The 26,221-nt window shown below is 45.0% G+C and overlaps 1 protein-coding gene across 1 annotated transcript; it reads right to left on the bottom strand.

Moving 5' to 3' along the window:
* Positions 1 to 1,190: 1,190 nt before the first annotated feature.
* LOC131214169 (uncharacterized) lies at positions 1,191 to 25,398 on the bottom strand. The gene is made up of 8 exons (XM_058208551.1): positions 25,340 to 25,398; positions 20,139 to 20,231; positions 17,795 to 18,088; positions 13,585 to 13,713; positions 11,878 to 12,339; positions 9,008 to 11,829; positions 6,802 to 8,950; positions 1,191 to 1,385 (listed from the first exon to the last, which is right to left on the bottom strand). The coding sequence occupies exons 1-8, from the start codon at positions 25,394 to 25,396 to the stop codon at positions 1,191 to 1,193; spliced, it is 6,201 nt and encodes a 2,066-aa protein (XP_058064534.1). The 5' UTR covers positions 25,397 to 25,398.
* Between the last annotated feature and the right edge of the window lie 823 nt (positions 25,399 to 26,221).

The raw sequence follows: 26,221 nt of genomic DNA, 5'->3' as shown, positions 1-26,221 counted from the left end.
GCCTCATCACCCGCATCTGCCAAAACTCGCATCGCCGCTTCTCCTAAAACGACCAACACCAGGAATTCCGGTACCGTCTCGCACACTCGCTCATCGCACACTTCACCGCCATCGACGAATCCAACTTTCGCTGACGCTCGATCGGTTTTTACCACTACACCGCCCCGGACCAAGGAGACTGACTCGATCGTAATCAGGAGTGCTCTAACACCAAGTGCGGATGCTCTGCCTGTCGTTGTCAGCACAGTTGTTGATAACGTTCACGGCAACGCATTGTCGATTCAGAGCCCTGTTATGCAACCTGGAGCTGCCAGCTTGCTTGCTGGTCGCCATGATAAATCGGCATCTATCACCACTGCACCTAGACTCTCTCGCAACGCCAAGACTACGCTCACCACGGATCACGCTTTGTCACTGGCGACGGCACCTCCACTGGATGGACCAGCCGCGCCCACCACTACAAGGAATGTCAGCTGTTCGGTCAGTCGGACACTCAATCATACTGCTCTTCGATATGCGGATACACTGGACACTCAGGATTCACTTAATCGGTCACTGCAATTTGGTACCGGGACTCTTCCTACAGGCAGCAATATCGAAGATTGCCTCGTAGTGAGGAGATTTTGGTTATACCTTTCCGGCTTTAAGCCTTCCTGCGCCGCGGAAGTGTTGGCTGACTTCGTGAAGTCCCGACTCTCCACCGACGATGTAGTGGTACACCGATTAACGAAGGCCGGGTCTAACACAGATGGACTATCATTTGTGTCTTTCAAGGTTGGCTTACCTTTACACCTACGGACCGTTGCTTTATCTTCTACCACGTGGCCATCCGCTGTTCGTTTTGGCGAATTCGTTCAACGCGCTGGATCAACGTCAAATACCGCTTGGCACAATAATAATTTGCTTACTCCTGACGATGCTCGTCGGCAAACTCCTTCCGAAATTGGACACTCCACGGACCACAGCACGGCTGAACAACGATCTACATCGGCATAGCGCCTTAAAGATGCTGTTTCGTCCTCCCATCGCTTTGAATCACTCACGATATTCTACCAAAATGTTCGTGGTCTTCGGACCAAGGCATCGGAATTGAGACTTGCCTCTTCTGAGGCAAATTTCGACGTGGTGATGCTTGCTGAAACATGGCTTGACTCTGCACTACCATCCAACCTTTTGTTTGACCATAACGATTACACTGTGTACCGCTGCGACCGCTCTGAGCGCAATAGTACTAAAGCTAGAGGTGGTGGTGTACTAATTGCCTGCTCGATCAAGCTGCAATCGGCACAAATCTGCGTCACCCAGCACTCGCTTGAGATGATCTGGGTTACTATCACTATAGCCGGCCGTCGTATCTTCCTCGGCGTCACGTACATCCCGCCATACTGCTCATCCGAAGAAGATTCATTTGAAGCCCTAGCGGAGTGCCTGAGTGATTTGGAGTCACGAATGACGAAAACGGATCTTCTCATCCTCGGTGGTGACTTCAACCAAGCGTCGCTATCCTGGACTGCATCGCCGCTCACTTCATCTGCCATCCTGCACCCGAACTCACTCGCCATCCCCAATTGCTGCTCTGCATTCATGGGAATGCTGCAGCAGTCACAACTTCTGCAAATGAACGCTGTCCCGAACCATAAGGGAAGAATGCTGGACCTGATTCTAGTTAATACGACATGTTCGCCACTATTATCGGTTCAGCCTGCTGCGTTTCCTTTAGTTAATATGGATTCCTATCACCCTCCATTATCTTTAGTCCTTAAGTTTCCTCCTTCCACTATCCTCACTAATTCTACAGCTCTATCTTCTATTCCTGCTTTCAACTATCGCAAAACAAATTACCTCAGACTGTGTGAAATCCTTTCCCACATCGACTGGTCTTTTTTGTTTCTATGTTCGACTGTCGATGTGGCTGTGTCTCAGTTCACTGAACTCACCATATCGTCCCTTAATGCGTGTTCACCTCCTTACACCCGCCCTTATAAATGCCCACAACTCCTCTCCGTCCGTTTGAACCGAGCCGCAGGATTTCCCCACTTTCTGTGGTGGTTTCTTTGCTTCCTTCTTTTTTCATCTTTCTACTCTGTCTCTCTGTTACACGTAAAGGCGTCTTCACACCAAAATGAAATGAAAGTAGCGTAGCGAACGACGCGTTGTCTCATATGGGATTCTATGCGACCCTTCACACCGCCGTCGACGAAAACTTTGTACGGCGACGACGAATCTGTATGAAAAGACAACGTTCCTTTTGTGTCGCTTAAAAACTTTGGCCAAGGTTCGTATACTTGGTTTTTGGGTGAGTGGGGCGAAGTCTTGTGTTTTGACAGATTATTTGTGTTTATATTTGGAAGATCAAGACACATTGAATTTTTGGTGCGAGAATTAAAATAGTTTCATGATGAATTTGTGTTTGTATTACAAGTAATAATTAAGTTAAAATTATTTTGCATGCTTGTGATACAAAAAAACGCCAAATGAGTAATCTTCGATTATTTTTAAACTACCAAAGATGTCTAATTGTTTTCGCCCGAACGAGAGGGCGAAAGACTTTTCCGTTGCCTGTCGCCGCCGTCGTCACCGGTGTGAAAGGTCCGAAAAAGCGTCGCGTCGAAACGCACGTAACGTTCCCTATGTGAAGAGGCCTTAAGCTCTCCTCTCAATTGTATGTATGTTAGGATTAAGTGTCCGGGTCAAGCCTAATGGCAAACCCGTGGTGTTAATAAAATAAAATTAAATTAAATTAAATTAAATAGTTATGGCCACTAGTGAGACATACGCATCTCAGACATTGACACTTTCTATTAAAAAAACTGACGAAACCCTCTTAGCTGCGTCCGAGGTGAAGATCCTCAGATTGGTATTTGGCCCCGTATGTGAGGAGCGACAATGGAGGAGCCGCTACAACAGCGAGCTGTACGCAATGTACGACGATCTCACTGTCGTGCAGCGTGTGCGTCTCGCCAGGCTCCGGTGGGCTAGTAATGTAATGAGAATAACGAAAGATTGCCCAAAGTCTTCTTAAACCGTCCACAGGGTCAGATGGGTGTGGTAGGCCGCGTTTGACATGACGGAACTGCATAGAAGATGCTACAGCGGCCCGAATAATAGAATGTTAGACGAAGGGAATAATCTTTTTATTGGTCGTTGGGTGGGTAGTTACTTCATAATCTCTATATCTCTATATCTATATCTATATCTATATATCTATATCTATATCTATATCTATATATAATATAAAAATGGATTTTGGTATGTCGCGGTGGTGTCCGCAGCGAGTAGCGCACGAAGCTTGCTCGCTGCGCCTAACGCGACCCGAGGTCGACCCGAGGCGCGTTCGAGCTAGAGGGCGAGGCCTTCCAGTCGGTGAAAAAGAGATCACAATCGTCGATCGTGCCTATCGTGAAAGCAGTGTTGGAGGAGGAGGAGGAGGAGGAGGAGGAGGAGGACGAGGAGGAGGAGGAGGAGGAGGAGGAGGAGGAAGACGAGGAGGAGGAGGAGGAGGAGGAGGAGGAGGAGGAGGAGGACGAGGAGGAGAAGGAGGAGGAGGAGGAGGAGGAGGAGGAGGAGGAAGGACGGTGGAGACGGTGGGTCAATGAGCGCGAGTGAGAGCGCGACATCGTCTATCTCTTCCGCGTATGCATCCGTGGTTTATGAGACGGCCGTTAACGGCAATGTTAACAAATGCAATTGTCACTATCGACAAACCGACATTTGTATGTGAATATACTGGTGTCTATTGTTTCGCGTGAGTTGAAAACTGTGTTAATAAATGTACGTTGTATCACAGCAACTAATGAGCCGTTTAAAAGGGGAACCGAATTCTACCTACAAATGCAAGTACCATTTCCAGAGACCAAGCCAGAAATCATGTCGAAACCTGTGCCAGAACGAAAGAAGCCACGAGCTCAAAGTCTCTCAAATGGTAATAACAACAAGTCGTAGACCAACAGCGAACACGTCGAGACGTGCAGAGGCAGCTAAGCAACAGCAGAAGAAAGTCGTAGGCCAGCAGCCAACGCGTGCAGACGACAATTAGAGAACAAAGGAGTCGTAGGCCAGTTGCCATCGAAAGCGGACGAATAGCAGAACAATAGCGGACCAACAGAACGCGTGCAGCCCAGCAGTGAACGTGTGCAGACAAGTTGTACCTCAGCAGCGGAGGTGTACAGCGGAATTCAAAACGCCTATCGCCTATTGAAAAATACAGTCATTCTGACTCTAAACTTTGAACCGAGCTGTTCATATTTCGGGTTCAGATATCATTATTCTCAACTTAAGCACTGCAAACGATTTACCGTTCATTGTACTTTACAACAACAAATCTATTTGGAGTGCAGCAACATTCAATTTGAAGTGAAGTTCTGTGAAAGCGAAGTGAGTGTGAAGTAAGTGTGAGTGTGAAATGAGTGTTAGTAAAAGCATGGATAAGAAACTGACTCGAGCGGTTGAAACGAGTGAGCAACAAGAAGTGAGACGTGCATTCGATCGGATTCGCAAAAGGAAAGCACGATCGTCAGAGACTCTGGATCAGCGTCAGGTGCGATTGGAGACCCAGCGAGCACGCCGTGCAGCCCGATCGTCTGAAACTTCGGACCAGCGTCGGGTGAGATTGAAGTCCTTACGAACGCGCAGTCAGGCAGGCCGAGCATCTGAAACGTCCGATCAACGAGAAGTGCGGTTGGAAGTTGAACGAAGGCGGCATATGAATTTAAGCGTGTCTAGAATATCTGAACTTAAAGAATGTGCATTCCGATACAATCCATATCATGATTACGAACATAATCCCCAAATTATCATAGGGGAAATGGATAAAGTTTGCCAATACTGCTTAGCCAAAAAATTCAAAACTGAACCACCAGGGATGTGTTGTGCAAGTGGAAAATTGAAACTACCTGAACTATGTGCTCCACCCGAGAAATTAATGCAGTACCTAGCAGGCGAAACGACAATATCCAAGCACTTTCTACAAAATTTTCGGAAGTATAATTCCTGTTTCCAAATGACGTCATTCGGTGCGACCAACATTGTGCATGAACAATTTATGCCCACTTTTAAGGTTCAAGGACAAATCTATCATCGTGCTGGATCTATACTACCTCTACCGGATGCAGAATATAAATATCTGCAAATTTATTTCATGGGAAACCACAACGAGCAAGTCGATCTCCGTTGCCGTTATAATGCCGGTACTACACGCGAAATCGTCGACGAACTAGAAACAATGTTTAGTATCCACAACGAGTTGATCAACCTTTTCAAAACTGCACTTGACCGAATGCCAGCCGACGACTACGTGGTTGTGCTGAAAGCTGATAAAAGCCTCAGACCTGCTGATCGACACGAGAGGCAGTACAATGCGCCAACGATTGATGAAACAGCAATAGTAATAGTGGGTGAGGAATTTCAATCACGCGATATAATTCTCCACCGCAGGACTGGGGATGTTCAGCGAATATCTGAAACTCATCGTTCTTACGATGCCTTGCAGTATCCAATATTATTCTGTCGAGGAGAGGATGGATAACACTTTAATATAAAAATGATAGATCCGCGAACGGGTGCGGTAACCGATAAAAAAGTAAGCGCAATGCATTATTATGCATTTAGGTTGATGCTTCGTGAAGAAAAAAACAATCAGCTTCTGATGTGCCGAGAGCTATTCCATCAGTTTATCGTTGATATGTACGCGAAAATTGAAACGGAACGGTTGCTTTTTATTCGTTTGAACCAAACCAAGCTACGATCCGAGGAATATATCCATTTGCGCGATGCAATAAGAAGTGATGGGAATATTGACCTGGATCAATTAGGTAGAATGTTCATACTGCCGTCTACATTTGCAGGTAGTCCACGTCACATGCATGAATACGCACAAGATGCTATGACTTATGTCAGAAATTATGGACGACCTGACTTATTTATATCAGCGGGCGGAAAAACTAAAAACATTGTGTATCCAGCAGCGCTTCAGTAAACCGAACTGAAATAAACAATATGAAGTTCTTAACGAACTTTCAGTATCAATGTGTTCTTTTCATGTTTCATGTTGTTTCATGCACTAAAACCGAACTTTGGGCGAGACGAAGTTCGCCGGGTCCGCTAGTAATTCTAATAAGAAGGACTAGATTCTTTTTCATTGATTTATTTTATGTCTTAAATGTATTTTCGACTTTTGACAATTCAGGTGATAAATAGTGCAACAACAAATATAAAGATGGTGTCGCAGCTTACGAAAAACAGTGTTTAGTAATTATTTGTTTCATTTATCTTCAAATGATTTCTACCCCCTTTAGAAATTGCTTCAATGGTTCATTTAGTTGAAAGTGAAGCATGTAAAGGTCCCGTGTAGGACTCGTATTCAATATAAAAAGTAGTTGCAAGTACGCTGGGCATCTTGTGAATTAAACTGCACTAAACGGTTTCAGCCAAGTGTTACGATATCTTAAGGCTAAGTTATAGGGATAGTGATCGGAATGGGACCAAACTGGCAATTCATAAGAACAAGACTTTTGGCGTAGGTAATCCAAAGATGTTCAGGGGCTGCTTTATTTGCGCCATTTGATGTTGGGGTTGCTGATGGGGTTGGGGAATCACGGTTACTATCGCCGGGGATGAAATTCCATCTGAGCCATCCCCTTTTGTATCAGTCTCAAAGCTAACTTGTCTCAATGAAAGGTTGTGTTTTTGTTGTTGTTGGCTAGAGCCTAGAACTTCGATATGACTTTGCTGCTCACGGTCAGTGATTAGACCTATTTCACCTAGGGCTGATGATAATTCATAGTAAGGAGATGATGAACTGACTTCGCATCGTAACGAGTTGTTGGACCGATGTTGCTGCTGTTGCTTCTGTTTCGCGTAGCCAAAGGCTTTGTACGTAGTATGCTGCCGGTGTTGGTTTTGATGAGTGATGCCTGGAGGACTTTTTTGACGAATGATTTCTTCATTTGTACTTCTTCTTTCAATGTTGTTTTGTTGCACAGTCGAAACATAAATATGCGGCGATTGTGTGGTTGGTGATTTGAGAACACAGTCAGACGAAAGTTGTTGATGATGTACCATGTTTGCCCGATTCTGGCGTGTACTAATTAGTAAAACAGATGGATTGTTTAGTGCTGATGTACTTGTACTCGTGGTTGTGGTTACGGCGGTCGCTGATTCTGAGGCTGTCCGAAAGCCCACTTTAACAGCTTTCGCATGATGTTGCAATTCTAGATGCTCCTGATGGCGACACGGTAGGGACGTGTGATACGAGGTGTTGAAGCTGTTTGCGTTAAACGGTTCTTGATTATATGGCATGCTAATATAAGGAGAAGTCGTCCCACACATGCTTGGGTCATTGTTGCGTTCTTTTAAAAGAAACTCATTGCTGGAATCATTTCCATTTAGCTGTTGTTCAGTTAATTGATGCTTTCGAATAGCAGACGGCTTAGGCAAAGCAGCATTGAACAAGTTCGCTTTAAAAAACGATGCATTTGGTGGAACAAAAGCATATTGTGGTGCCTGCTGTTGGCGCATATAAGCGTTATCGATATTGCCAATGGTTTCATCGCAGGACATTTGAAATCGTGGCAGCATTTCGACGGTTTGTTTGTTGACATCTGAGGTTAAATAATAGGACGGATCAGAACTCGTTACTGAGGAAACTGTCAGCGGTAATGAAGATGGTTGGGGATATAATGTCGGTAGAGAACATCTCGGACTCGGGAACATCTCGGGGTCGGGCTTGATAGTGTGACTGGTTATACTTGTTGACAGATTAGGCAACTGCTCATGCAGTGGTGAAGAAATGGTGTGATCCTCTTTGATGACAGTGGACAATGTTTGAACTGCGCTCGTGCTAGACTCCGTGGACTGATTGTCATTTTTTGCAGAGAAAGACGTTTTATTACAATGTCCATTTCCGCTAGCTGTTTGTAATACTTGCTCAAGAATCTGGTTTGGAATAAAATCATCATTCTCGTTTTCATCAGCAGTAGCGACGAGAATAACTTGATCACAGAATGACACACTCTTTTTCTTTTTTCTACCCAGCGTCGCTTTGGATGAAATGCAACCTATAATAGTATCATTATCACCACCACCACTAACATCATTTACTGTCTGCTGAACGACTTGATTTTGCAGCTCTATCTCACGGATCTCCTCTTGTATTCGGCTTTGGGCAATTTCGTAGCACGACTTGGACAGTTGTAATCGATAGTTTGCATCAGCTGTTGGGCAATTGAGCTCATCGCCACAATTAACATCCGTGACTGAATCGTCTGTTAGTCCCCAATTCGTTGGAAATAATGGCGAGGGGAGCAGATCTACCCCAACAGAGGGCAACGGTATCGTTGTAAGTCCTGACGACTCTTTCAGTTGACTTTGATGAGCTAATTTATGTTGATGATCGAATAACAAACCGTTTGTTGCGCTACTAACGTTCAACGGTTGCTGTTTTTCAGTTCCAAATGATAGCTTAACTTGTTCGAATCGCGAGGCTAGATCACGTACGCTGCGAACATCTGCCACTTTGTTGTTCACTGAATGTGTTAAAGGATAACTTACATCAAATTGCGGTTGTTGAATAGATTTTTCATCAGTCCCGTAGCGGAAGTGCTGTTGTTGCTTAAGCACCAGCTGTTTCCATTGCAATTCCTTCAACAAGTTTCGTTTCGTTTCATGAAGGATTTCACAGGAACTGATCGAGGAATCGGAATAACTTTGTTGCTGTTGCTGCTGTTGTAGTTGTTGCAGATTCCGTTGCTGTTGTTGTTGCTGAAACTGATATTGCTGCTGATGATGCATATGATCCGGATAATGCTGCTCCAACTGACGCGACTGATGCTGGTGCTGTTGTTTTTGAAGTTGCATAGTTTGAAGCTGTGCTAGGACGCTGCTTGTATTTTCGATATAATTTTGAGATTGTTCCTGTGATTTATTATGTTGTGTGTAGGCATGAAGATATCCACTAGGGAACTGTCTGGTACTGTTAAAATTTTTGCTGAGATTGTTAGCGGGGTATAACATAGCTGCATTTGTCGCTGCACCCCGTATGGGCTGAATTTCACTAGGTTGTTCATTTATGAATTCGATGTCAATAGCAAGTGGAGGCGGTGGAAAGTCTTCGCTTGTTTGACGCGAATGGCACGAACTAGACAAGGGGCTCGGGTATGGAGGTAAATCAAAAGAAGCTGACTGAAGCTGCTGTTGTTGTTGATAATGACGGGGGTGAGAGTTATGGTATAGAGTGATAGAGTCAACCAATTTGTTTGTAATATTTCTACTATTATCAGCCAGCATAGATGAAACGGTAAATTTGTGGTCTATTGGCCTAATGTGTGATGGCTCCTGGTGCACTATCGCACATGTGGTTATAATCGTTTTGCATGATTCTTCACTCTTACTGGTGTTGGAGCTCATAGTTGAAATATTTGAAACGTTGTTTTCGTGGAACGGCTTAATGCTACTGCTTGTAGTTTCTGGATGACCAATGTTGATAGCTGATGTCGGCTCAGAAGCGCACTCTAGATGACGTAGGTTGACACTGTTTAGCTGCAGCTGTTGCAGCTGATGGGGTGGGGTTTCTACTTCATGTAGCTGATGTTGCTGCTGATAAATGGATGATGATACATTGTGGGCCAATGCATTGTTGACAGTAACAGTCGTTGTTATTCTATTGGCTGTTTGTTGATTTGGCTCGGACGACAAAGCCGATCCAAGTCGCACAGGGGGCGGTGGAGGTACTTTCGGTAAAGGCAACGAGCGGACGCTGCCATGGAAACTTTTGCGTATCACTTTACCGCGATCAAGGTTGAGGTTAGTGTTCCCTGTAGAATAATAGTCAAAGTGTCCTGCCGATAGGTAGCCTTTAGGTATAGAGAAGTCGAGTGAATGGTGGTGTACACTGGATAGGTTTTCATGCGGTGCTTCTCCAATATTGCTAGTACTAATAATATCTGATTTTTTTGGGACATCGGTGGAACATGAAGACGCCGCTCTCGACAAACCACCATCGGTGCTTGCTGTGTCAGTAAGATCGGGCATTGATCGGTTCTTACGCCGAATCAAACCACCCATTAGCAGTTTTCTCCGAATCTTGTGCTGCTTCTTACCCAATTTTGTTTCTTTCTCTTTCTCCTTCGTATCTTTATCTTGTATGTGTGTTCGCAGGGTATTTTTTTCGCTCACTGTACCCGTATCGATATACGCTAGAGTGACTGTCCTTGGAGAAGATACCGCTGATGATATAAATTCGTTTCGATCTTCACTCCGGCTGCGTTTTTCTTTGCAATCCTTAACTATGTCCTGCTTATCTGTAGAACGACTGGTAGAGCGACGGCTACGGTTTTCTAACTGCTGCTTTACTTCATCAGCTCTCTCCAGTTCAGGGTCCTCGGTTTTTATAAGATTCAGTTGGGCTTTCTTTTTTGGTAGTGTAGCGTATATTTCGATGTTTTTCATGGGTATATCACTAAGCATGCCGTTGGTAGACATCGAACTTGAGGTAGACGTCGGTCCTCGGGCCAGTAAAAATTTGTCCTGCTTTTTCTGTGCTCGGTGTACAAGTCCAGACCTTCCGGCACCAGCAAGCGCGTGGAACTCCTGTAGTGGCTGGTGAAATCGTTGGTGGTGCATTTGCTCTATTTGCTGTTCTTTAATCATTTCACTGCCTTTGTCTATCAAGTTACGACGTTGCAACGAACGCGCACGCATAACACATGCATTGTGCTTCATGCGTGCAAACGTCATTGTGTGAGGATTGCTGTAAGGTGCATCCATGGCGGTACGTGCTTTAGTTGCGGCCGCATTACACAGCACCAATGCAGTCTGGAGATCATGGGTGTCTTCAAGCAACCTCGACTTGTTCAAAAGCTGGTCCGCCTCTAAGCATAGCTTCTCACAGTCGCCAGATAGAACAACTGATTCAGTCATCTTGGCTGCAGGTGTGGCCACCAATGTTGCTATAGCGTTGGTCCCGATTAGCCCGAGCGTAGACGAGCAAACTGAAGAGGGGACGCTGAAGCCGCTACAGCCTGGCTGATATTTTGAAGGAAAGGAGTCGGTCGAAGAAAGAGAAAACGAATCATAGCCGGCATCATAGAATTGGCAACACCCAACTTTTCCTGGTACTGCACTATTGCTACCACATTTCGATCCGCTGACTTCTCCTATTTGACTGATGCTGCGTTTAGGGTTGCTTGGGACATTGCCAATTTGACGCTTACCCAATAAATACAAATACGGGTTGTCTAATGTAGTTGAGGAGGACGACGAAGCCGAATTGCGATCACCGCTCCAATTACCCGAGTCACGCCGTCGTGATTTATTAAGATGATCGGGCATAGAAAAACAATCTCTATACGACGTATTGATGGAAAAACGATTCGAAGTGCTAATAGGAACAAGCTCCGGTATTGCTGCACCCGACTCGATACGCAACTTGTGATGTAGACTCGGTCCTGATGGTTGTCTCCCAACACTGTTCAGTACTCGATGCATCTGTTGCAGTTCCTGTACCTGCTCCTGCCGTTGTTGCTGATAAACAATGTCAGATTTTGGCAAGTCTAACGAAGAAAATATTTTATCCTGAACTATAGAGATGTTTTGGTACTGGGCATTCAACAGGCTGTGTGCCGTCCTGTGACAGGTATAAACTGTATTATCTTTATCCGTGGCTGGTTTGCAGATCTCGATGAAAGAATTTTGTTTCCCCTGTGTTATAGTTGTATTTTGGTAGTCGCCAATTGGCAGAGACCCGTTCGGGTTGGGAGTGATCGCTCGTCGTACGCTAGACGTTATCGTCATCTTCTTCGGGCTAGGTGTCAAAGCTCGACGGTGAAGGGGATGCTGCTGGACGGTAGAGGGGGGCGGTGGAGGGCGGGTAAAAAGGGGTACTGCTGTAAAATGTTGCTTTTGTTCTTGTAACTCCTGCTGTTGAGGAGTAACAATTGCAGGCAGAAATTGATGCTGTGGTAGTGCGTATAACAGTAAAATAGGTTGATAGCGTCCACGGGAACATTTATCAACCACCTTCTCCCAGTCCGGACCAACTTCCTCCACATTCGTATCATCAAAGGATACCCATACACGTAGTTTCGAATGGAAGAAAAAGGTGATATAGCACCTGCTAAAGTATGACACAACACACACCAACTCATGGTGTGCCATCTGAACCCGTCGCTCATCAGACACCAGCTGGAACATGTCGCATAAGGGAAGTGAAGTACCGATCGCTTTTAAAACCGCATGCAACTGATTCGTTTGAGGTTGATCCGAGTCCCATACCACACCAATTGACACAACGTCAGGCCGGTTCAGAAGAGTACGCCGGATGGCGATTTTGGCCCCACAACCGCTCTGAATTATGAGACAAAAAGAAATATCAATAATAAATATTAAGTAAAAACTTGCTTTAAAATTATACAAAGAAATAATGTCAATGTAAAAGGGCGGATCAAAAGTTTTCGCGCCATTTGAATTTCCACGGGCCACGTACGTGTACCATATATTAGGTATGTGAATTAATTCTTGCGGTTTTTATTCGGCATTTGTGACCTAACTATAACAACAAAACGTATGACTACCTTAATGAAAGTATTGTGCGTAATTAGCTACTACTTTGTCCCATCTTTTGGGTAGTTCCTCGATTCCGTGTCGATAGAATTTCTTATCTTTAGGAGCGATGTACTGAGAGACCTATTTTTCGATACTTTCATAAGAAATGAGCCACTGTGCTGCCAAATCGTTACTCATGCAACGGAACAAACACTATTCCGAAAAAACAACATCTGGTGAATGCAGCGGGGGGGGGGGGGTTAACAGTTCGCATCCGACATTTTCGAGATAGGTTTTTACCAGTTTTCCGATCTGGGGTCGAGCGTTGTCATTTTGAAAAATCAGCACATTAAGTCTTTTTTCCCATTCTCGTCGTTCGATGGCCAAAGCCAAAGACAACTGTTTTGCTTGGACGTGTTTTGGCTCATCGTGGATGCCGTCTTTAGCTCCTCAATCGTAGCTTAGCGACGTCCTTTCATGGCACCATTTAACAAGAAAAAGACACAGGGGCCAGATTTGGGGAATACGGTAGTTTTGGCATCATAAGTGTGCTGTTTTGTTAAATAATTTGGGCAGAAACAACGATGGTTGAGCAGGGGCGCAAAAGGCGTAATATTCCTTATTGGCTGATCGGATGATGCTACCACGACCCTACAACCCAATAAAACTGAAAGCAACACTATTCACATTCGACCGAGCTTGGTTTTTCGTCGTTCACATTATCTCGGCTGGTCATATCATGACAATAGAAGAACCAGAAGAATAGCTTAACTGAGCTTAGCAAATAATATATCCTGTACGACATGACAACAAAAGATATTAAAGTAGAGGAAAACAATTCAGACGGACGGGCGCCCGTAACAGCAATGCAATGCTATTGCAACTCGACAAAGTGCGCGACGAAGTGCGACGACGTCACCAGTGCACGGTACAAGTCGCGATGTTTACCTGATTGCAGTTCATTTTTAATAGATATAGATTTCTTTACGAAAGGGATAAACGATAATAGATAAATTTTCGATACATTCAGAACCAGACAATACATACCGAACAGTCCCGTATATCACCCATGTTGCCCGCGTGTTGCAGCAAATGGCCGAATGAGATGCTTCGCTGATGCTGCTTGGAAAATAAGTTCTGGGAAGTTAGCGCTAATGCTGAGACATAGTGCACCATCTGTAAACACAACAATAATAATTGAACATTTAATAATCAAAACATCTGAAGTACGTAGTATTATCAAATCTATATATATAAAAATGGTTGTTTGTCTGTCTGTCTGTACCGCTTTTTGTCCAAAACTACTGAACCAATCCGCTTGAAATTTTGCACAGCATAGTTTTGTGACGCCGGATTGTGAATAGGAAAGTTTGACCCTCCCACACCTCCGGAGAAGGGTGAGGGGGGGGGGGGCGTGTTTACCACACAAACGTAACGTAACGTAACGTCCCATACGTCCTAAAATGAGTAACGGGAAATGAAAAGAGAAGCCGATCATCCGAAACGGAGGAATAACGGGAGGCGGGAAGGGAAGCCGATCGGACGTCATCTGGAAGTTCGATCCTCTGAAACGCCGGATAGTCGAGAAATGAGAGTGAAATGAGGCGTTGTGAAGCTCGCCGGGACCTGCTAGTAATTAATATTTTAAAACTTTACACCTATATTACACACCTTATGTTTTGTTGATACCATGATATTGTATTTGCACAAGTTTTGCTCTGCCGCACACTGGCTCGGCACAGTGCAGTGGCAGCACGCCACAATGCGCGCTGCTGGCTTGTCCAAGATCAAGAGATTCAAGCGACCGGACTACGCAACTCGGAGATGAACAGGTTGTCAACCAACAATCAATGGATAGCTAACGGCTTACGGAAGGAGACAGCCTTCTCCAGCGGCTGGCATTCACTGCATGGGTCAAGCAACAACTCCGAAGGACATATCGTTGCTGAGAACCTACCCACTGCAATTGGGTTTCGCGGCCAGCTAGCGATCGAGGCGCCGCTTCTGCTGTCTCAGGTTGACGCCCTCCCGCCGCATCTCTTCGCGGCGGACGACGGCTGCTGCCGACGTCTGTTGCCCATCGGCCTGGACGTGTATGGGTCGCTCTGCACCATGTTGCGCGGCTTGGGGTTGGTGGGACCGACCTCTCCTCTGCTCGTCGTTCCATGCCTCCTGGAGGATGATGAGGATCCTCTGGGCGGCCAAGGCGATCTTACACCACGTCTCATTGTCCCTCAGAAGCATCTCTCCCAGGTTATTGCTGTAGACTTGCTCGTCGTTCTCCTCTGAGTACCCGAGTAGTTCTTGTCGCACTCCACTGAACTCCGGGCACTCGAAGAGATGCCCGATCTTGCTTGGCAGGGAACAACGCCTGAGTGCTAAGATAGCACTCTGCACTGCGAGGAAGACTGGAGCTGATGACAGCATCATAACGAGGCTGCAGGGAGTGCTCAACGACATCGAGGCGCGGGTCGCGCAGACCACCGGGGACCGCCGTCGGGCGGGCCGAGTGATGAGCCGCAAGGAAGCACGACCGCGGCTTAAAACAGCGCAAAGCAACAACCGTACGACGCTGGCAGATAGCGACAAGTGAGAAGCGAACGGACAACCGAGCAAAAAAAAAAACTGATGACCGGGACTAGAACGTCCCACGGCCCATTGTGACGCACGCTAAACTGGCAAGACGCACAAAGGGCTTAGGGAGAGGGACAGGGGCAGGGCAACTTACGTGAATAAAAGGTGCCTGGGCCTGTGCCCGCACGAAAGCAAAAAAAAAAAAAAGTCGTTAGGTCCAAGGAGTGAGCAGTCGATTGAATTCTCTCGGCCCCCTGCCTCTCACCTGTGTGTTCTCTCGCTTTTTTCGTCTTCTTTCTCCCATATTCCCCCTAACCAAAATGAAACAGTTCGTATTTGGTCAGTATATTTCGGTATATTTTCTTTCTCTTTTTTCGGTTCTCTCTTCACTCTTCACGTACACTCTTCACTCTTCACTAGCGGTTCGTTCACAATTTGGTGCGTAGCTGCCTTCGACGCCTTAGACGCGTTGTAAAATGCATTGCATTGCATTTGCATTCGAATCCTTTGCATCCCAGTTTAGTTGGACATCTGAAACGAGCAAAGCGAAAACATTTCAACATTATTTGGATGTCAATGAATACTGTCCAATAAACTTACCTGGATTATTTCTATCAGGATCACCCAAGATCGAAAGAGAAGCACTAGCACTTGGTACTTTACACTTGGCACTTAGAAAAAATAGAGGCAGAGGTTTCGTCCCGATTCGCCTAAGTCCAAAACAGAAGTTAAAGACAGACTGTCGGACCCTCGGAACTTCGGGACTTTGCCCCGATCTCGCTATCTCTGTTATTTCTATTCCTTTTTCTTTCTCTCTACTGTTCGTCTTCCACCTGCAAACTCACGGCGATTTCAAAACTCACGGGGATTTCTTCCGCTCTTTCCCCGGCAACCAACGAACGCTCCTCATGCTCACTTCGTGCGCTGCGAGATCACCCTTCCCCGGCCTCGTCGCAGGCAGAGGGGCGTTCGATCTCACTCGCCTCAGCCTTCCTCCACCGCGTCGCAGGCAGAGCGGCAGCCTCGGGCTCTCAAAATTGTTCACTGGGTCCTCATTAATTCAGCAGCGTTCTTCTCATCCATCTTTCTCCTACATTCGTCGTCGAACCAATCGTTCCGTTGGGTTTGTCTCACGTGCCCGATGAAGTTCCGGGCTAGGCTGTTGATGGCTGTTTTGATGGAGTTCCAACAGTCCTCGAGAGGAGCTTTCTCCAGCTGATCGCATTCCGGCAGCGCAGCTTCGAGCGAATGCGCTAGTTAGAGTTTCCTACTCCCGGTTAGTGAAAAATTCGAATCTAATACAACGTCTTATCGTTTCAAACATACCAATAAGACTGACTTTATTTCTGTCCGTTCAAATTTTACATAATCTTTTATTCGGAGGTTGGATGTACGCAAATGGGTTTGCGGATCCTGATCTGCTTGTTGTCTCGGTGTAACGGATGTTATGCTGGATGTCGTAGCAAGTCCAGGCGTGTCGTTGTTATCTGATGTACACGCTGATTGAGCGTTGAGTCAGCCGGCGTTGCTAACTCGCGTAGTCTTCGGTGACTTCAGACTGCTTCAGTGGCTCGCGATCTAACCGGGGCGGGAGTTGGTACGGGGCGAATGTTATTAACTACTGTGTCTCTGTTTGATTTGCTGACCTCCAGGTGTACTTGTCTAGGAGGTTGTGCTGGAAGCAGGTACTACGCACGGCCATGTTCTTGGAGGTTGGTTTACATTGGTTCGCTGCTGAGCTTGTTATGTTTTGTTTAAGCACCGACGGGATGTTTATTATTATTATTATTTATTAATTATAAAATGTTCGCCGTTCAGGCTTAACAAATGTTGGAAAAAAAAAACAAAAGATACAGATGTAAAAAAGAGAAAGAAACGAAAAGAAGAAAATACTTACAGACTAAAGAGGAAGGTATGAGGAAAATAAGGTGATGAAGAAGAGGAGGGAGGAGATTATAAAAAGGATTCAAGGAGACGGGAACGGAAGAGTGAAAGGGAGGCATTGAAGTCGAACAGTTATATTGGACCGCATGCCGGAGTTGCGCATCGTTGCATTCAGAGAATGTTTAGTATATGTGGCAACGTTACGGTTTTGTGCCCATTGACGACAATGTGTTAACTTGCCCTGGCATCAACGTTAACTCGCGCAAAGCAGAAGGTGATATAAACATTGGACTCAGCATAAATGCGATCACGCTACTCGGGCGACGATCGAGAGTGGTTATGCTGAGCATAGCAGAAAGGGTCACGTATGCCACCACAGTTAAGTCTCAGTAGGCTTAGATTGATTCAGATCAAAATCACTATCAATCACGTGGATGCAAGAGGTCGCACTGTTCACATACCACTCGATAGTTTCGGTCATTTCATCGGTCGATTCGGTTCGGTGGATAGGTTCATCATTGGTGTTTCAGTATACAACAGTCATAATTAGCAGAAGCTTCCCGCTTCGGAGGGCAGCGGCCCTACGAAGGCAGTAATAATAACAGTAACAAAGTGAAGCAAAAATACAGTGACTTCGAACAATTCAAAAACAATACACAAACAATAACGACAATAACAATTACCAGAACACAAAGCCATTATTATTCATAAGTAAGCACGAACGGCTTCGCTTATATTTCGTGGTGATCCTGCCAAGAGGTAGCAGCTTACATTTCAAGCCTACTAGTTTTGTCCTTACCTGTGTGAAGGGTAGTTTTTCTGAACTGGACCCACACTCGCATATGCTTTGTTCGACAACACGCATCGCAAACCGTCGGTGGACAATACACTGGGGCGCTTCGCAAGTGTCTCCATCTGTCATAGACAATTTCTTGTGTACACGGTGCAGCAACAGCTCGAAACACTCGGCTGCGTCACCAAGGCTTCTGCAAGGAAGGCGACGGTTGGCCAATGGTTCACTGGTCAGCGCTTGCCGCAATGCCATTGGACAAAGCGCAGGCTCCGAGCTAGTTTGCAACTTTGTAAAAAATTCCTGTCAAATAAATAGAAGGAAAAGAACAGGTAGAAATAAGAAATTAGATAAGCCACGAAAAGTAAGATTACAGGGTGTGATGAAGTAGAGAATTACAGAGTGAGATGAAAAAACTGCTACCAACTTCAGACTGTTGTTATTTCTAAACCTCTCGTCCGACAGCTGTCAGATTAATTACAGTGACAGCTTATTATATTGTTTACAAGCGAACAAAAGCATTTTGGTGGGAATTTTATAGAAAAAAGTCATTCATGATGGAATACAAGCGTAACAGTATGATTTCATTATATTTGGCAGGAAAACCACAAGTGGCTATCGTTAGAGCCCTCCAGCATTTAAATGTTAATAAATCCTTTGTATCTCGCACTGTACTCCAGTACCCGTGGTATTGGTAGCGCAGCCCAACGTCAAGGAAGTGGACGGAAAAAACAGCAACATCACCAGAAATGGTTCGAAAGGTGAAGAAGCGACTTGATTGAAATCCGCGTCGCAGTGGCAGAAAAATGGCTCGTGAGATGAACATATCGCAATCTTTCATTCAACAAATATTGAAAAATGAGCTTGGACTAAAGCCATTGAAGTTCCATAAAATGCAAGATCTTACCGATGCACAAACAAAAGTTAGACTTGAAAGAGTCAAATACTTGCTTCGCTTGGCCGAAAGTGGTGAACTGCCGAATCTGGTTTTCTCCGATGAGAAACCATTCGTTATTCAGCAGTTTGTAAACAAACAAAATTTTCGTGTTTACTTGCCAGAGAGGTCAACTGAAAATTTACACCTTCGGTTGGCCACCAGAACTCCAGCACTGGCCATGGTGATGGTGTGGGCCGCCATAGCAGCCAATGGTCGCTCTCCGCTCGTATTCATCGACCGTGGCGTCAAAATAAATGCCGAACATTATCGTCAAAATAAATGCCGAACATTCTGGAGGGTAAATTGAAGCCTTGGGCACGCAAACATTTCGACCGCAGACCTTGGACATTTCAACAGGACTCAGCACCATCGCACTCAGCACGCGCCACCCAAGAATGGTTAGAAAAAGAAGGTTCCTCGCTTCATTTCCACCGCACAATGGCCACCAAAATCTTCGGATGCCAATCTGTTGGAGTTTTGTGCCTGGGGTATTTTGGAAAGCAAAGCAAGCAAAGTGGTATTTTCGATATTGTTAACACCACTCTCAGGCAGCGTGTGACTGTTATTGTCATTGGCCGTTTGAAGGCCATAATTCATGCCAAAAGTGGCCACCAATTCGAAGAAATTTATTTTTTTTAAATTTCCTACATTTTTTGCTTTCATTCAATAAAATTTAAACAAAAATGAAAAAAATATAGCGTTTTAATTTGTTGCAGTTTTCCATCTCACCTTGTTTGTCTGGTTTAAAACTGCAAAAAAGTTCGAACTACAAGAACTCGCTAACGAAAATGACACGCAATAGCAATAACAAGCAGGAGAACCGAAAAACAAAACATTGGATTTTTTTATATTGGAACTTTATTCGACATAAATTTTAGAATAAAAATGTAAGAGAGGGAAAGCTGGCGCCCGCGCGGTCGGTGTGTGAGTGCGATCGTGCGGAGTCGCGAGAATGAGAATTCATTATGAGAATCCAACATAGACAAAAAAATCATGGGTCAGTCCAGGAAAATCATCAATTTTGACTGCAAAACCAGATGGAATCGGCAAACAGACAATGCTGTATGCTTGATAGGACCAGAAAGGTGTGCTACACCATATGCTTTTAAAACGTGATGAATCCGTTAATTCGGATTGCTATCGACAACAATGTGAAACAATGTTAAACATGGATTGATCGAAAAACGACCACAATGGGCTTGAAGACAGATTAAGGTAACTTTGCTGCATGACAATGTACAAAGCAAAACTGGTTCAAAATACAATCAAAGCGCTTGGCGGAGAGCTTCTATTCCTCCCGCTGTATTCAACAGACTTGAATTGACCAGTTCACCATTTTTGATCGAGCACCTTCGTCAACTCGTTCGGCAGTAAATCTCAAAATAATAAAATGTAGACGAACCATCAGAAACTTACCTTTAGAGCGCAGAAAATGCAATCCTTACCGCTGCAGTTATGCTTTTGTAATTGACGGAATGATCGCCGGAAGACATCGAGATGCCAAAGTACCTGTGATGTAGATCAGATCCAGAAAAATAAGAAATAAAAAAAACAGTTGCTCGGAAGAAAGGATTAAACAAACAAAAATGCAAAAAGAACGAAAAGTTCAGCGAGTAATTACAGATGCTACATGAGGCGTGAAAACTAGCGTAAAATTAATTTGTAATGTCAAATCGTTTACGCTTCATTTGGCAGCAAAAATATAAAAACGAAATGTCAAACGTGTTTACGTTCGTGTTTTTGGTCCGATAAAATAGAAATAGAAGAGAAATTAATTGATTTCTGAATATTTTTTCTGTTTTTTTTTTCGATTTTGTTGCTATACCAGCAAATAAGAACTTAAATTATCCTCTGTTTGTATGCAAAGCGTATGCAAAAAGAATTTACGCTCGGGTTTACGCCTCGGCCGACCAGTAAACGTTTTAACAGAGGCGCAGCAGTTTGGCATTAATCTGTAATGTCAAAAACATTATGTTACGCCTCATGTAGCTCCCCAGTAATGAAATTAGCATCTACGGAGGCCCGGGGCATTTGAATTTCCGGGGGCTGCTCAATCCGACTTTCGATTTTTTTGTGGCGTTAGGTTGCTACACATTGACTTAAGGTGTTAAATTTATTTCGATAAATTTACTATGTTCACTTCTGTTCACCTCTTCCTCGGGTTCTCTTCTTCAGTTCACTCGGTTCAAATTTACTGTTCGCGTCACCTTTTTTGTAGCTCCCGGTGGAGCTCAAAAATTTAAGTTTATTTCACTTGTTCTCTTCCTCGGGTTCTCGGTTCTATTATCTTCAACGGGTTCTTGGTACTGTTAGTGGCGAGTTCACAGTTCGATCTCGCTAAACGTTCTTTACGCGACTCCACGCGGTTTTATCTTGTTCTACCAAGTAGTTCCGTCTGGTTCAAATTTCACGGTTCTATCTCTCTCAACGTTCTTTTCGCCACTACTTTTTCACTTTCTCGGCTACCACGCGTTACTGTCTGAACATCGCCGTCCGATCTCGGCTCAGTGTGCGTGTCCTTTTCTGCATGTAGCCTCAGTTCTCTTCAAATCCGCCAGGTGCGCCAGTGCCAGCGGCTAGGACGTACAGTGCCTTCCCATTTCCCGCAACATAAGGTGAAAAGTTCGGCCATTTTCATTCATTGGTAAATTTTGACAGTGGTGCAGCAAGGACAAGATTTGACTCGTCTTTGATTTTTCTGTCTTCCAAAAATATGAATGCCAAAGACTCTTTATCAAATTTTGTGTGAAAAACGAAATTAAGAGCTCAGATTAAGACAGCGCAATCGAAATGTTGACCGTGGCTTATGCTAAAACTTATAACACCAAAAGTAGTGCTTATCGGTGGTTCCAAAATTGTTCAGAGGGCCGAGAAGATGTGATCGTCGAAAAGCCAAGTTTGGTCGAATGTTTTGCTTACAGTTTTCTTCGATTGCAGGGTCGTAGTGCACCTTGAGTTGTTGCCAAAGGACAGAACGGTCAATACAGAATATTTCCTGCAAGTTATACACAATTTTCTCGAAGCAATCTGTCACAAACACCCGGATTTGTGGAAAAACCAAAATTGGCTGACGCGTCCTTGATAACACATCGCGGTTTCTGCGCGAATTTTTGGCAAAAGCAACACACTAATGATGCCAAAGTCACCATATTCTCCAGACCTGGTCACCTGTAACTTTGAACGTTTATTCGAAAGGTTCATTCATTATATGTAAGTATAAAATACAATTTTGGTCAAATGTAAACCACGATTGGCTTAGCCCATTCGGTCGATCTAATTTTGAGTACATTTTCTGTTGTATCTGGTCCTATGTCGGCAATAGCCTTTTGAATTTGGATCTTGAGGTTGTCAATGGGCCCTATTACGATCCAGTGAGCAAAACTGAGTGCCCGCGCTACCCCTCTGCCTGCGACGGGGACGAGCAAGACTAAACGGATGAATCCGAACGCCCCTCTGCCTGCGACGAGAACGAGAAAGGGCGAGCGGGCCGGTTCATGAGGGTCCGCTCGTAGGTAGAGGGGAAAAAGAGCCAAAGAAAGAGGAATACAAAAAAGATAGCCAGATTGAGTAAAAATTCTAAGTCCGAGAGAGAACGTGCAATCGAATTTTGTGCCCCGAGTCAAGTGCAAGTGCGTGTTTTTCGTTCCATCGTGTGTGATCCTGATAGAAATAATAGAAGTAAATTTATTCGACAGTATTCGGTCACAATCAAATAATGTTGAAAACTTTTCACTTTGCTCGTTTCAGATGTCCAATTAAACTAGGATGCATAGGATTCCAACACAACACTTGCAACATGTCTACGGCGTCACCAGCAGCGACCGCTTTAGTGAAGTGTGAAGAGTGAATAATAGAACAAAAAAGAGAGAGAAAATATACGCTTCGAAACCGAACCAACTGTGTTATTTCGACTAAGAGGGAATATGGGAGAAAGAAAACGAAGAAAGAGAGGGGACACACAGGAGAGAGGGAGACAAGGGGGTCACGCTAGAGAGTTCATTTTTCGCGGTCCATTCTTTGCGCCGTTTCACGAACCATTCGCGAACCAGAGGAACTGGCCCATACAAAATTTGTATGAGATCGCGAATCGTTCGTGAAAAGTTCTCGAAAAATGAACGTGAAATTGCGGTCCAGGCACTCAATTGTGCTCACTGGGTGGCAACCAACACACCGCCTCCTCTTCTGAGTGTACTCGACCTGGGACCACGGTACACAGTGTACCCGTCGTCGCAGATGAGAGTAGTCGGAATAGTCTCGTCAAGCCAAGTTTCGGTCAACACCACAATGTCGCAGACAGTTTCGTGGAGTTCCAAACGAAGGTCACGTGTCTTCGTCCGGAGTCCTCTAACGTTTTGGTAGTAGATGGACATCTGCTACTTGTTTGGTAAAATAATTGGCGAAATAACTGCAGCATTGTCCTGGCGGGGCCTCTTCCGAAGATGTGTGGGTGACCCAAGGGAACGATTCCCATATCGCAGCGCAACGGTTGAGAATCGAGGAGGGGTCGGCTCTTTTGCCATTGCATTCAGGTCCGGTAAGTCGAACAGGTCTGGAGTTGGATTTAGATTTGCTGGTGCAGCCAATTCTGCCAGCGGGTGGGCATCCTTGGGTCGTCGATAGTCTAAGAACTCCCGGAACTGTACGCCACTCGGCCATGTGGTCGGTTGAAGGGCCTTGTGGCGCAGGGTCTCGGGTAACCTCACTTTGAATGACAAGAAGGACAGATTGGCAGTGTCCGCGTCTTTTCTGGCCAGCTTTCGGATGGTGTACTCTCCCGCACCCAGGCAATTCGAAACCATCGAGGACACCTGTTCGTCGGTCACACTAGGCGCCAGACGCGAGATATAGAGCCACATTTTAGGGATAGGAGCCGGAACCGTGTTAATCTGAGTGAGTGTGGATGTGCCGCCAATAAGCGACCTCGGCGGCCTATCTGAGGTGAAAGAAGCACGACCGGGCGCAGAGTGGGCAGATGAACTTCCGAACACAGGTTGAGTAACTGGATTAGCAGCAAGATGGGTTGACGGATGAGTTCCCGGAAGAGCAGCCGGATGGGCCGCAGGATGAGATGCGCCAACCATCCTGGCGAATGACGCGTTCTCGCAAGCCGCAGTGGTCGGCGTCGGACGCAGTGCAGAATCGAGACGGGACAGCCAAACGTCGATCTCTGAGATGAGATCGTTTCTCATCTCGGTCACTAGTGAGACGAGATCCCGCGTCATGCCACACTTCACACGGCAAAGACCATCGTCGCTCATGAATCGCGCACAAACGGGACAAAGCCAGATCAGCTGCTGTTTTTTCCGCTCCTTCCGGCAAGTTGCTGATACGCCGATGCACTTGGCATGGAATTCGTCATCGCAAAAACCATCGCACCGAAAAGTGCGATCTCCAGCTCCCAGGGCAAGCTTACAAGATGAACACGTCATGGTGAGTTATCTCAAGTAATGAGTGATCCGGAATAAGTGTACAGATGTCGACAGATGTCGAGAAGTGCGATCTTGTGTGGCGCGATTTGCGCGTGTAGAGGTGTCGTAGTGTAGCCCAACTTCCAGAATCAATGATGCGATGTAATAGTGACGAAGCCAAACGCGTGTAGTAGTGCCCTAGTATGGCGAATCCTCCTGAAGTGAGCAGTGATGATGCGAATCGATGTGTTGATGACGGGGCTTCTCATCAAGCGCCAGCAAAAGCGACGGTAATTAAACGGCGATCAGCTGATGACGCCAAAACAAAACGCCGCGAAAAAACAAAGCACGGGCGCAGGCAGCAGAGCTATGACATTAAGCCAACAGAACAACACGAATCAAGGCACGGCACGGCGAAAATTCACAAACAAACGCGAGTTAAACGGAGAGCACAACAAAGACACTTCCGAACGCTCACAGATTCTCACAGAAGATGCCAAAAAATTTTCTTTACGTGGTGCGGCCCGCAGACTAGCTGTTACTTTCCACTGCAGCCCACATGTTAATATGAGTTTGAGTCCACTGGTCTATACTATCATGAACTACATCATTCAAAGCTAGCGATTGCCCAAAAACGAGCAGAATCGGCCAACGGAACAGGTTGGAAAATTTTAATGCATCAACCGTGTAGTACGGATCTTGAACCAAACGATTGACATCTTTTTCGCGCTTTACAAAATTTTCTGAGGGATGAAAATCTGAGATTAAGAAAGGATTGTGAAAATGGATTGCTCAAGATTTTCACCAATAGCGAGATTTTCACTAAACCTTCTACAAAAGAGCCATTAAGAAGGTGTTTTCAAAAAAGGAACAAATTTTCCAACAAAATGGTGCATATTTGAATAAAGTTATGAAGAATAAAGTTTTGAATTTCACCCAAAAATAATGGATTTCTTTTCAGCCAATATTAAAATATATATAGACCCATAATCATTTAGAAAACTGCAAAACAATCTTTGCAGTTCTTATTCAACTCTCGTTATGGCACACTTAATGCCATGAATATAGAAAATAAAACTTATGTGTCGAATTTTGCGGAAATTCAATAATTTAAACATTGCAGTGTAAGACTCAAACAAGCATTGAAAGATTTGTTCAGGTTTGCTGAGACTTTGTTACCGCTTCGTGAAAGAATTGTCGATAGTTTACCTTACATGTTTGAAGGAATGCACCCATGCTATTAGCTGTCTGCAATTCGTTTTGCATGTTTTTTTCGCTGTCCACTTTGTTGCTTTGTAGTATCGAAGTCCAACGATTTAATTGTAGGCCATCTGTTAGGGGAGCAATCAATTGCAAATTAAAATCGGAGAAGTGCAATCTAACCACACGGGCTGGTTTTCTACATAAATTTCCTACATTAACTTAATTATATAGAATGGAAAAATCAGGTATCGGTTGATCGAATATGTTCTGCGACATTCAAATAATTCGATTCGTTTGGTCGTCATTCGGTTAAATTCTGATGAAACTGCCCACTGGTTACACTGGCTTGTGTTGAAATTCGATGTGGTAGTGAAAAGAATTGCCTCAGTTAGAAAATCTCTTTTCTAACAGGAATTTTGACTTTTCTTCAAATAACCTGGACGTTTTGTATTTAATGGTAGAACCGTGTCTTGTGGGACCAAAAATTTACTTTATTTGCTCGCCGTGTTTCGCTAACGAAAAAGCCCCGAATTCCGCTCCTCCGCGACGTTTGCGACCTGTCGCCTGATGCGTAACGCGTGTCTCATTCCACCGACTACCGACTACCGACCGTTACGAACAATGTTTTATTTCGTAACAGCCTCCGTTGATAGAGTATACGGTAACGCTCGTCGTTGTTACGCAGCAGGACATGGGTTCGAATCCCGAGACCGATTGTCACGCAGCTAACCACGGGTTCGATTGTCGATACTGACGTGACATGGTGTTTGGCGCGGAGCCAACAACTCCGCTCGTAAAACAACACACGGTTACACAAAATAACAGAAATTGACATAGTCTCTGGTGCAGGCCAAGACCACTCGGCGGTTGTAGTCGGATAAGAAGAAT

The sequence above is a fragment of the Anopheles bellator genome, assembly GCF_943735745.2.
Source record: "Anopheles bellator chromosome X unlocalized genomic scaffold, idAnoBellAS_SP24_06.2 X_unloc_5, whole genome shotgun sequence".
Taxonomy (NCBI): Eukaryota; Metazoa; Arthropoda; class Insecta; order Diptera; family Culicidae; genus Anopheles; species Anopheles bellator.
Note: the sequence above shows the minus strand (reverse complement) of the source record. Positions and strands in the feature narration are given on the sequence as shown.

Excerpts from the sequence above, each read along its gene's own strand:
- LOC131214169 (XM_058208551.1), bottom strand. The coding sequence starts at position 25,396 with ATGCAAAACGAATTGCAGACAGCTAATAGCATGGGTGCATTCCTTCAA. Across the intron at positions 20,232-25,339 it reads CATTCCTTCAAACATGTAAG|GTACTTTGGCATCTCGATGT; the intron begins GTAAACTATCGA and ends TCTACATCACAG. Across the intron at positions 8,951-9,007 it reads GCAGCGACAAATGCAGCTAT|TGGATATCTTCATGCCTACA; the intron begins GTTATACCCCGC and ends ACAGTTCCCTAG.